The sequence below is a fragment of the Odocoileus virginianus genome, chromosome 21 (assembly GCF_023699985.2).
Source record: "Odocoileus virginianus isolate 20LAN1187 ecotype Illinois chromosome 21, Ovbor_1.2, whole genome shotgun sequence".
In the NCBI taxonomy this organism is placed as follows: Eukaryota; Metazoa; Chordata; class Mammalia; order Artiodactyla; family Cervidae; genus Odocoileus; species Odocoileus virginianus.
In genome coordinates, this window is record NC_069694.1 from 29,285,135 (window position 1) to 29,298,133 (window position 12,999).

The following is a 12,999-nucleotide window of genomic DNA, read 5'->3' on the forward strand; positions in this document are numbered from 1 at the left end:
ACTAGTAAAAATATATTTTAACAATTGGCCTGTAGTATATTCCCTCTGCCTCAGTTATACCTAATAATTTGATCTTTGGCTAAATCATGGAATGTATCCTGAATCAAACATACAAGAAAGTCTTAATAAGTTTCTTTGCATCAAACCAATCACCTATTTTTGGCTGTCATAATTATTTAGTAGTATATGTTTCTGATGATTAACTTTTAATTGATAAGTAACCTGTAAATGAAAAGATAAAGCTACAAAATACGTGCCCAGTGGTGTGTCATCAGTAATGTGATAGACAGATAGACCTTATAGATAGGTAGATCTCATGATGGCTTCCCTAAGTTGATGTAGCCCACATCCATTCCCCTCTTGTCTCTTATGACTTCACAAAGCTGCAGAGTGGAGAAGATCAGAAATGATGCCTGGGCATTGCCAAGGACTCAATTATGCTGTTGTGCATGTCATGTTGAGTAGCTCAGTATGGTGGAGGTGAAGCAAATTGTGACTTGGGAGTTTGATATCAATCCACAGTCTTGACCACTGTTACTTATTGAGCAGGGTATCGCCGGAAGAGTTTTGAAGGTCATTTTCTTGCCTTTGCTGTTAGAATACTTGGCAGAGAACTGCTTTTTTTTTTTTGCTTTTGAATTTCACTCTCAACTCACAATTTCTAAACCATTTGATTGAGAAATTTTTGGTCCATTAAATTGAAGTAGGTTGATTGAAAATTTGAATACAAAGATATCACAAAAGGAGGAAAAAAAACAAAAATAAAATAATACTGATTCTTTTTTTTTTTAATTCATTTTTTTTTCATTTATTAGTTGGAGGCTAATTACTTTACAATATTGTAGTGGGTTTTGTCATACATTGACATGAATCAGCCATGGAGTTACATGTATTCCCCATCCCGATCCTCCCTCCCACCTCCCTCTCCACCCAATTCCTCTGGGTCTTCCCAGTGCACCAGGCCTGAGCACTTGTCTCATGCATCCAACCTGGGCTGGTGATCTGTTTCATCCTAGATAATATACATGTTTCGATGCTGTTCTCTTGAAACATCCCACCCTCGCCTTCTCCCACAGAGTCCAAAAGTCTGTTCTGTACATCTGTGTGTCTTTTTCTGTTTTGCATATAGGGTTATCGTTACCATCTTTCTAAATTCCATATATATGTGTTAGTATACTGTAATGGTCTTTATCTTTCTGGCTTACTTCACTCTGTATAATGGGCTCCAGTTTCATCCATCTCATTAGAACTGACTCAAATGAATTCTTTTTAATGGCTGAGTAATATTCCATGGTGTATATGTACCACAGCTTCCTCATCCATTTGTCTGCTGATGGGCATCTAGGTTGCTTCCATGTCCTGGCCATTATAAACAGTGCTGCGATGAACATTGGGGTGCACGTGTCTCTTTCAGATCTGGTCTCCTCAGTGTATATGCCCAGAAGTGAGATTGCTGGGTCATATGGCAGTTCTATTTCCAGTTTTTTAAGAAATCTCCACACTGTTTTCCATAGTGGCTGTACTAGTTTGCATTCCCACCAACAGTGTAAGAGGGTTCCCTTTTCTCCATACCTTCTCTAGCATTTATTGCTTGTAGACTTTTGGATAGCAGCCATCCTGACTGGCATGTAGTGGTACCTCATTGTGGTTTTGATTTGCATTTCTCTGATAATGAGTGATGCTGAGCATCTTTTCATGTGTTTGTTAGCCATCTGGATGTCTTCCTTGGAGAAATGTCTGTTTAGTTCTTTGGCCCATTTTTTGATTGGGTCATTTATTTTTCTGGAGTTGAGCTGGAGGAGTTGCTTGTATATTTTTGAGATTAATCCTTTGTCTGTTGCTTCATTTGCTATTATTTTCTCCCAATCTGAGGGCTGTCTTTTCACCTTGCTTATAGTTTCCTTTGTTGTGCAAAAGCTTTTAAGTTTCATTAGGTCCCATTTGTTTATTTTTTGGTTTTATTTCCAATATTCTGGGATGTGGGTCATAGAGGATCCTGCTGTGATTCATGTCGGAGAGTGTTCTGCCTATGTTCTCCTCTAGGAGTTTTATAGTTTCTGGTCTTACGTTTAGATCTTTAATCCATTTTGAGTTTATTTTTGTGTATGGTGTTAGAAAGTGTAAAACACTGATGAAAGAAATTAAAGAGGACACAAACAGATGGAGAAATATACCGTGTTCATGGATTGGAAGAATCAATGTTGTCAAAATGGTTATACTACCCAAAGCAATCTATAGATTCAGTGCAATCCCTATCAAGCTACCAATGGTATTTTTCACAGAACTGGAACAAATAATTTCACAATTTGGATGGAAATACAAAAAACCTTGAATAGCCAAAGTAATCTTGAGAAAGAAGAATGGAACTGGAGGAATCAACCTGCCTGACTCCAGACTCTACTACAAAGCCACAGTCATCAAGACAGTATGGTACTGGCACAAAGACAGAAATATAGATCAATGGAACAGAATAGAAAGCCCAGAGATAAATCCACGAACCTATGGATGCCTTATCTTCGACAAAGGAGACAAGGATATACAATAGAAAAAAGACAACCTCTTTAACAAGTGGTGCTGGGAAAACTGGTCAACCACTTGTAAAAGAATGAAACTAGAACACTTTCTAACACCATACACAAAAATACTGATTCTTATGGTGATTCATCAATTAGCATTAAAAGCTAGCTGTTGAAAGTATATTATAAAGGAATGAGATTACTCTCTCCTGAGCCTTAAGAAAACAGTGTGCTAAACTTCTTCACCCATAAGTGAAAGAGGAAAATTTTCCCTAGTTACTTCTAATCTTTCAAGCTAGTTATTGATAATAGTTCTTATAATGAAGGATAAAATTATCAAAAGAAAATACATTGACAAATAATTCTGTTGCAGAGTTTGTGTGTGTGTGCTCATCGCTCAGTCCTGTCAGACTCTTTGCAACCCCATGGACGGTAGCCCACCAAGCTCCTCTGTCCGTGGGATTCTCCAGGCAAGAATACTGGAGTGGGTTGCAATTCCCTTCTCCAAAGGATCTTTCTGACCCAGGGATCAAACCCAGGTCTCCTGCTTAGCGCAGATTCTTTACCATTGGAGCCACTAAGCAGCCTTGTTGGAGAGCTTATTTGACAATAATAACCATGGCTCCTACATATAAAAGTACACTTACAAAAATTCTCAATGAAATGTTAATGAATCAAACACAACAATGCATGAAGAGAATTATACATCACAGTCAGGTGGCATTTATCATAGGTATGCAAGGCTGGTTCAATGTTTGAAAGTCAATTAATTAATTCTTCATATCAGCAGGCTCAAAAAGACAAGTGTCATGATCATATTAATAGATGCAGAAAGAGCATTTGCAAAACCCAACACCTACTTGTGGTAAAAAAAAACCCTCCCAGTAAACTAGAAATAGATAACTTTCCCAACCTGATAGAAAATATCTACCAAAAAGTTTACAGCTAACATCATATTTCATTGTGAGACACTAGGAACTTTATTACCAGGAACAAGGCAATAATATCCCCTTTCACCAGTCCTTCAACATCATACAGGAAGCCCTAGCTATTGCAATAAGATGAGGAAATAAAAGACATCTGACTGGGAAAGATGAAACAAAACTGTCAAGAATCAACAAAAAATATCCTGGTGCTAATAAGTTATTATAGAAAGATTGCAGGATACAAGGTTAAAAAGTCAATCACCTTCCTATATACCAGTAATGAACGAGCAGAATTTGAAATTAAAAACAGTATAATTTATGTTAGCATCAAAAACAAAATACCTGGGCATAAATTTAATGCAATATATATAGACCTATATGGGAAAAATTATGAAGCTTTGATAACAAAATCAAAGAACTACATAAATAGAGAGATATTCCACATTCATGGATAGAAGACAGAATATTAACAACATGTTAGCTCTTCCCAACTTGATTTTACAGTTCCATGTCATATATATACATATATACATACATATACATATATATATAGAGAGAGAGAGAACCACCAACTCAATGGACATGAATTTGAGCAAATTTCAGGAGATAGTAGAGGACAGAGGAGCCCACTGTGCTGTGGTCCATAGGGTCACAGAGTTGGACATGACTTAGCGACTCATCAACAGCAATCTCAAGCAAAACCCCAGTAATTTTGTGGATATTGACAAACTGATTCTAAAGTTTATGTGGAGAGGCAAAGATCAAAAAGAGCCAAAATGCCATTGAAGAAGAACAAAGTTAGAGGACTGACACTACTTACAAAGCTGTCATAATCAAAACAATGATATTGGTGAAAGTATAAACAAATCAAGGGACTAGAAAAGAGAGCCCAGAAATACACAAACATAAATGTAAGCAGCTGATTTTTGACAAAGGAAAAAAGGCAATAAAATGGAGCAAAGATAGTCTTTAAACAAATGGTGCTAGAACTGGACATCTACATGAAAAAAATAATTTTATACAACATTATATAATAATCCAAAATGAATCATAGCCTTAAGTGTAAAATGTGAAACTATAAAACTTCTAGAAGATCACACTGAAGAACATCTATATAATCTCAAGTATGGCAATGACTGTTGAGCTATAACACCAAAGACACACTCCATTAAATCATTAGTAAGTGAGAATTCATTTAAATTAAAAACTTCTATAAAAGACAATTTCAAAAGAATGAGAAAACAATCTACAGACAGGAAAATATTTATGAAATATCTGAAAAAGAAGACAAAGAACTCTTAAAAATCAACAATAAGAAAACAAATAACCTGATTAAAAAATAGGCCAAAGATCTTAATAGATACTTCATCAAAGAAGATGTGGAGATGGTAGATAAGCATTTGAGAAGATGCTCCACATCCTATGTCACCAGTTTTAAAATACAAATTAAAATAACAGTGCAATGCCACTACATATGTATTAGTATGGCCAAAGTCCAGAACATTGACAGTATCAAATTTTGTCAAGGAAGTAGAGTAACAAAAACTGTCATTAATTGCTGGTGGGAATGCAAAATGGTGCAGTCCCTGCGGAAGATAGTTTGATGGTTTCTTTGAAAATTAAACATATTTTATCACATGACCCAGCAATTGTTGTGCTCTTTGATATTTACCCAAAGGCACTGAAATCTTATGTACACACAAAAACCTGCACATAGACATTTACAGCAGCTTTATTCATAACTGCCAACTCTTTGAAGCAAGTAAGATGCCCTCCAAGTACCTCCAAGATTCTTGTAGGAGGTGAATGATAAACTATGATACACTGAGACAATAGAATATTATTTGGCACTGAAAAGAAATGAGCCATTCAAAGACATGAAAGAAATTTAAATGCATATTATTAATTGAAAGAAGCCAATCTCAACAGGCTAAACAATATATGATTCCATTGATATGACATTTTGGAAAAGGCAAAACTATGGAGAGAAAAAGATCAGTGACAGCCAGAGGTTGGGAGAAGGCCATGAATAAACAGATCACAGAGGATTTTTAGGACACTGAAAATACTCTATATATTATATTGATGAATGTGTGTGTATGTTAGTCATTTAGTCGTGTCTGACTCTTTGTGACCCCATGGACTGCAGCCTACCAGGCTCCTCTGTCCATGGGAATCTCCAGGCAGGAATACTGGAGTGGACTGCCATTTCCACATTTGTCCAAACTCACAGAACATATTGCAGCAAGAGTGATCCTTAATGGAAGCTATGGAGTTCCGATGATTATGATGTGTCAATGTAGGTTCATCAGCTGTAACAGGTGTACCATCTGGTAAAGGATGTTGGTAATTGGAGAGGCTATGCGTGTGTGGGGGGAGGGGTACATGGGAAACCTCTATATATCAATTTTTCTGTTAATTTAAAACTTACAAAAATTAAGACTTTAATTTTTTAAAAGTATGCCTTTTTACTTACAGGTTCTGCTTTATTATGATATTCTCACAAGAACTCTGCAAGGTACTTGCATTTATTCAAATTGTATGTTTACAAATAAGAAAAGTGATGCTTAGATATGTTAAGTACCTTCCTCATTATCCTAGAGGTAAAAAGTGGTGTAGACTGGACGGGAATTTAAGTTTGACATTAAATCTACATTTTTTCCTACTTTATCAGGAGTCAGTAAACTATAGCCTATGAGCCAAATAAACTCTCCAGCTGTTTTGGTAAGTAAAGTTTTATACGAACATAGTCACCCTAATTATTGTTTATGGCTGCTTTCACTTCAGGAGAGCAAAGTTGACCAGTTGAAACAGATATCACACCCTAAAATTACTCACTACCCCTTTATGGAAAAAGCTTGCCAACACCTGGTAATACTATAACTTCACAAGGTCATACTTCATCCTGAATTACGTATTTGTGTTCAACTTTTAACTGACTTTAAAATATTAAGTGATAAATAGTATATAGAATGCACTCTGCTAAATACCATAATAAACACTGAAGATTATTTTTTAAAATAATATGTGTTTATTTAAACACATTTAAAATAAATGTGTTGTGTCCACACAAACAAATTGAAATTTCATATAATAATCTCAGAGAAAATAACAGAATTAATCTCTAAAAATTAAGTCATTTTATTTGCCCAAACTCATGGTTGAAAATGAAAACAAGTACAATGTTTTCCAGATGATAATCCTGCTTATTACCTCGAAAACAGCAATGTGTTAATTTAATAGTCAGTGGTTCTTGGGCTCATTCAAAACTAATAAATCAATATTATCCTACTAAAAAAATCTTAAAAGTAACTAAGTTATAAAGTAACTGAAATCAAGGAATGGTTACAAAGCCTGCACTTCCACAACTTGGAACACTGAGGACAAATGTAAAAATACTGATTATCTGAATGTCACTGATTCAGTATTCCAAATTCCACCTAAAAAGATACAATCCACATTTCACAAGGAAAAAACTGAGATTAACTCATTGACTTTTCCCTCTTGTAACATCTTTTAATCCAATGATTTTCTGAAAATATATTTTAAGATAAAGAGTAATTTAACTAGAGGTTTGTGGTAAGATTAAACCAAAATAAAAAGAGCCTATGAACAAGAGAAAAAATATGAGAAATATTGATAAAAATCATTCCAAGTATAACTTTTCTCCAGCCCATCTATATCAAAGAGACGATATAGCTTTCTTTCACCCCACAGACATAGACAGAGTATTCCATACAATCCATTATGCTCATCCTCCACTTTATTACTCATCCTTTGGCTGCTGTTGCTACACCTGCTACCAGAGAATGTGACCTAGCTCAGAGGAGAAAAAGAAGAGACAGAATGGGCAGTGGGTGAATGTATGCTCACGGGCCTGTTTGTATCCCTATAGATGAGTGTGTGTCTATGTGTATGCCTATTTCTTCACCCAAAGAATTCCAGGTGACTTGGGAAACAACACCCAACCTAACACAGTTTAAGATAAAAAAAAAAAAAAAAAGAGTAGGGCTTCCCTGATAGCTCAGCTGGTAAAGAATCCGCCTGCAATGCAAGAGACCCTGGTTTGATTCCTGGGTCAGGAAGAGCTTCTGGAAAAGTAATAGGCTACCCACTCCAGTATTTTTGGACTTCCCTTGTGGCTCAGCCAGTAAAGAATCCAGTAGAAATGCGGGAGACCTGGGTTCGATCCCTGGGGAGATCTGTGTTCAATCCCTGGGTTGGGAAAATCCCCTGGAGAAGGAAAAGGTTATCCACTCCAGTATTCTAACCCGGAGAATCTCCATGGACAGTCCATGGGATCACAAAGAGTCAGACGGGATGGAGCGACTTTCACTTCACTGCAAGAATACTCTGATGTGGGAGTTTATAAACAAGGAAAAACAGTAAGCATCCAATTTATTGTATCATTTGATAAATGAACTATATAAATGTCTCAGAGGTATTAGCAGCCCTCAAGCACTTTCTTGAGCTTAGTTCCAACTTACCAAGTGGTCACAAGAAGTAACTCCAAAGACTTGTCTGTCCTTTCCATTTTAGGGTCACAGTAGGTCTCTCTTTACATATCTCAAGATTATATCAACATCTTACTTTTAAATTAGGATACACTGAAATTAGCATATATTATTCATGAAGATATATCAAAAGCTCATGAAAGAGCTTGATTTTAAGATACTATTGAATATTTTCTAAGACAGAGTTTTTAAAACTGTCCTCAGAGTCCCGACCCAGGGATCAAACCCAGGTCTTCCGCATTGCAGGCAGACACTTTAATCTCTGAGCCACCAGGGAAACCCAACTTATGCATAGAAACATTCATTTTAAAAAAAGAAACAAAGTCCTAAATATTACTGCAAAATTAAATAGTCTGGAAAAACAAAATAGCCCCACTTTTTATATTAGCTCACATACACACATTCACCTACTTACACACACCTCTGATTCAGCCTATCACTTTGAGGAGCGGAGATGCAAAACTGAATCAAGTGAGAAACACCAGCATTTAAAGCATCAATCATCCTAACCCATCAATCCCAAATAAATACCAAAGTGGCATTCAGGGCTTACCTACCTACATAGAGAACACCCTCTTTTGTCTTTCCCGCTGCTTCTGCCACACCCTGCTTGGTTTTTTCAGCAGCCGCCACGACTCCCTCCTTGGCCTTTGAAAGTCCTTTCATGAAAACATCCATGGCTAACGAATTCCTTCACACCACACTGGAGAACACAAAATACACTTTGAGAACTTCTGCGTAAAAAACGAAATTAGAACCCCCCAAAGTAAAAACTATTGAAAGATCAGTAGAATCCTCAAAAGAGTGAGATCATCTTAAGCGTACCTCCACTTCAACCACTGGACAAAGGAGGCTTTTCTTAGCTTTTGCATTAAAAATTTAGCATCTCCCATCCATCTTGGCTGGATAAAGTCTAGCCGCCTAAACATGGATTAGGATGAATCATATGAGCTGTTCTTACGCGTTTCCTAAGTGGAACTGCACGAAAAGATAGACTCCTCTTTTAACTTCCCAGGGTCCAAATGGTGACAGTGTAAGTTAGAAGTGCGTTTAGAAGACATCACAGGAAAAGGAAAGGGACCTGAGGCAGTGGGTCAGGGACACGCTTAAATTCCAGAAGGCAGCTAACAGATCAATCACGAGTAGGGGAGGGAAGGAACCACTCACTCTGGGTGTGGCTGAACCTCAGGCCAACTGTGAGCCCACCGCCCTCGCTCTAATACACCCAACCACGCACCCGACCCAGGGCTATCAACCCAGAGCTTGCAGAAGGGCGCGAGTTCACAACCGTGGAAGCCTCGGGAGGCGCACCAGCCGCCCGTGGGGGCGTTCTCAGCTCCCGGAACCCGGCCCCCACCCGGCGCCGCACCTGTTAACCCCTTATCACCTGTTGACTCGCCCTCTCAGCGCTCCGGCTTAACGATTTGCCAAACGCAGGTGGTTTACTTCACAGAGAGAACAGAGAGGGCGGACTGGGGGCGGGGGGCGGTTAAAGCCAACGACAAACAAAAGTTGAATACTCATACTCCCTGGAGCATCCTCGCGTTCCCCAAAGGAAAAGCTGATCCCTGAGAATCCAGATCTCTCGGCCTCTGAGGACCAGAGAGGGAAGTAATCGAAGCGGGAGGAAAACAGGTCAATTTACGTTCCTCAAGCTCACCTGAGGGGTAAGTACTCACCTCGGAGAGAGACTCGACTACAGCTGGTCCTCACTGCAGCACGCCCACCCGCGGCCCCCGACCCCTCGCGCGCGCCCCCGGGCGTCCGCAAGGACTCTCCCACCAGGTGTTCTCCGCGACTTCCAAAGCTGCCCAGTTAGTTCCACAAGCCCTTACCAGGTTTCCTCGGCTCCTCGGAACTCCAATTTCTCCCCCACCCCCACTTTAAAAAAAATTTAAAAACAATTCCCAAAGGTTATTTAAGTGGGAAGAGAGAGGATAAAGGGCGCGCAGGAGAGGTGGAGGTGGCACCAGAAGAGGGGTGGTCCCCAGAGGAGGCGGCTGTCAGCGCAAGCCTGCGCTGAGAGGCGGGGGCCGTGGGAGGCAAACCCACAAACCTGCCGTCGGATTGCCAGTCCTCGTCCCCCGCACGGGAGGATTCGAGAGAAAAAGGCAGAAGGTCGGAAGGGAAGGGTGGAGGGGGGCGGGGGGAGCCGGGAAGAGCGCCAAGGATGCTAAAGGCGCGGCTCGGTCCCTGGGTCCGCTCTAAAGCCAGCACACACCTCACCCCGCGTCGCCGCGCTCGCTCGCTCGCCCCCGTTCCTTCCAGTCTCCGCGGTCCTCCTCCTCCCCTTCCTCTCGCCGCCCCCGCGGCTGATTTGTCAGCTCCTCTCCCCGCCTCTCTCCTGGCGCTCGCCGCTTTCCCAGCCGCGTGCAGTTCACTCCTCTCCTCGGATGGGGATGGGGGAGGGGGAAGACCGAACCTCCAACTCCCGCCTTCCGCCTGGACCTAGAGGACTGGAAGATGGGGTGCTCTGCGGCTCACCTCGAGTTCAGGGTCACGGGAGCTCTCGTGGAGATCCCGAGTGTTAGGCTTGGGCTGAAGTCTCTCCCTCTTTCCCATCATCCCGCCTCTCCCCCCACCCCCTTGTCTCCGCCTTTCCCTCTGGCTCCTCGCGGGGACCCCCCACGTCAGATCAAGCCTCGGGAAGCGGGGAGTGTGACAGGTCGACCACCAAAGACACAGCCAGTCTCTCGAGGAGCTGCTGAAAGAGACAGGCAATCTAGGAAGCGTGCTCACATCAGCTCTGCCAAGAGCACGTTTCCCTCGGATCAATGAAGTGTGATTAACGGTCGTAGGACAAAAGGTTAACGATGCTTTTGTTTAAATATCCCCCAGATTTAGGCCTACTCTTAACCTCTCATGAGCCCGATATGGTCTCGCGGGCGGAGAGGAGACTAGTAACGAAGAGTTACAGGTTGAAGAGGCAGGAGGAGGCTAGTCAAATCCTCTCTCCACCCCACTATCACCATTTTCTTCTCCACCAATCAGCGGCTGCCAGACGCTGTTTTCTTTTCCCATCAGTGGAACAAGAAATAAATATTCCCCAGCCGTCGAAACCAAAAGGCTCTAAGGTTTTTCATTCTCAGAATGGGATTTACTTTCCAGATGCAGGTGCCTAGATGGAAGAGACATATCCAGCGTGATTGATACTCCTGAACCAGTATATCCAATTTTTTCAGAGCCTTCTGAAAAGGGAGATTCTCTCAACACATACCACTCACCTTCCTGACTTCGAATTCGCGTTGTCCTCGGTGCTGACACGCCACCCCATCCCACACACCGGCACACAGACACACGCAAGGGGTTCGAGACAATTTTTGCACTGTTTAACACAGTTTCACCTTTAAGAGCTGGAGGGGAAACAGCTGTTCCTGGATCACCACGGAATGGAGAACGAAACTCCTCCCCCTCACGGACTCCCTCTGCTTTCTTTGCCTGGTAGGGAGGATGCTTTTAGACCTGTAACGGGAAAACGCATCTTTGCTATATGTTTTTTGTTCCTTTGTATTGTGCTTATTTTTTGTAGGGCGGAAAAAAGGCTTTCTCTGAAGCTTGCCCCTCTCTCTGATCCTTGCACTCACACTCTGAAATGTGAGTGAAAAGCAATTTAAATCTGCAAATCAACCGTTTGAAACCGAAAGAGATGAGAAGCGAGTATTTGCTACTTAAGGAAGTCTTTGCTCTATTGGTCTGCTCATTTGAAAAGTGGTCTTTCCAAAATACTCATATTTTGCTTCCTTGGGATCGGAGAAGGAAGTTGGGAGTTGGTTTGCTTTATGACTTGGAGAGTTTCAACAAGTTAAGTCCTTCTGTTCATTGATCCCTCTCTTTCCAACTTTTTACTATGGGAAATGTTCAAACATATACAAAAGTGGAGAAAATAAAGGACTCTCGGTGGAATAGCACCCAACTTCCACTATTTTCCAACTCATGATTAATCGTGTTTCATCTATATTCTCATCCACTACCCATTTTTTAATCACTATTCCCATTCCCCATTTTTAACTAAATTCCAAGAATTATGTATATGTTTTCATTTGTAAATAATTCAGCATGCATCCATAAGATATCAGAACTATTTTAAAGTAAATACAATGATGTTTTGATGGTCTTTTTAAAAATTTAAAAGTAAAGTTTGCATGCAGTGATTATGTTCCACTCTGTATTCCTTTAAATCCGTTTTGAAAAGTACATGCATTAATGTACCCCACACCATTTTGAAGAAATAAGACATTTTCATCCCCTAGAAATTTCCTTTGTGCCCTTTTCAGTTGTACAGCTTCTAGAATTTCATAAAAATAAAACCATACAATATGAACTTAAAAAAAATCTCTCTGGCTACTTCACTCAGCCTAATATTTGGTCATTCATGTTTTTGCGTGAACCAGTAGTATTTACTGCTTTCAATTGTTTCTTTTTATTACTGCCAATAATAGTGTTTTGCATTGTGATGCATCACAACTAATTATTTAATATATTTAGTACATATTTAATATTCAATTATGATATATATATAGTTAACAGAGACCTTCTTGAGTAGTCAAAGGGATGAATAAAATAACAGATATTTTAGACTGTGCAGACCAATGAGAGGATTTTTTTTAAGGCCCTGTGAAGACAGATAAGAGAATTATTTTGGAGCAGTTGTTATATTTTTCTACTTCTTACAGCATTATATGATTCCACATCTTTATGTGTTACATTATGGTTGGCAAAAGACTATTGTATGATCATTTAATCATAACAAATGGGTAAGTTAAGTTTTATTATGTAACTTTTGTAGTCAGAGAATCAAAAGCTCAAAGAATTTTGGTAAAAGGCAGAAATTGCATAGCTTTTAAGTGGCAGAGCTGACATAGGCAGCAAGAACTATTCCAAAAGGCCAGTTGTCTCCTGAACTGGCACTGCTCTCTGGTGCCTTACTCTCTGGCCATGGGATAGGGTGGGAGGTAAAAGGTGAGACCCAGTTCTGTTAGAAATAGCCTTTGAATTTGGATATGACCTTGGAAATCAAGGAGGGTTTCTGTTCCAAAACATTGC

At 40.1% G+C, this 12,999-nt stretch overlaps 1 protein-coding gene across 12 annotated transcripts in view; it reads right to left on the bottom strand.

Annotated features, from left to right (window-relative positions):
* SNCA (synuclein alpha) overlaps nt 1–11,403 on the bottom strand; it is a 149,692-nt gene extending 138,289 nt beyond the window's left edge. For 2 of the 12 annotated variants that reach the window (XM_070452141.1, XM_020887576.2), the window contains exons 1-2: nt 9,792–10,171; nt 8,514–8,659 (exon numbers count right to left, since the gene is read on the bottom strand). In XM_070452141.1, coding sequence (XP_070308242.1) covers nt 8,514–8,634 — 121 coding nt within the window. In that variant the 5' untranslated portion in view covers nt 8,635–8,659; nt 9,792–10,171. The other 10 variants (XM_020887582.2, XM_020887583.2, XM_020887579.2 and 7 more) reach the window with 10 other exon arrangements.
* Between the last annotated feature and the right edge of the window lie 1,596 nt (nt 11,404–12,999).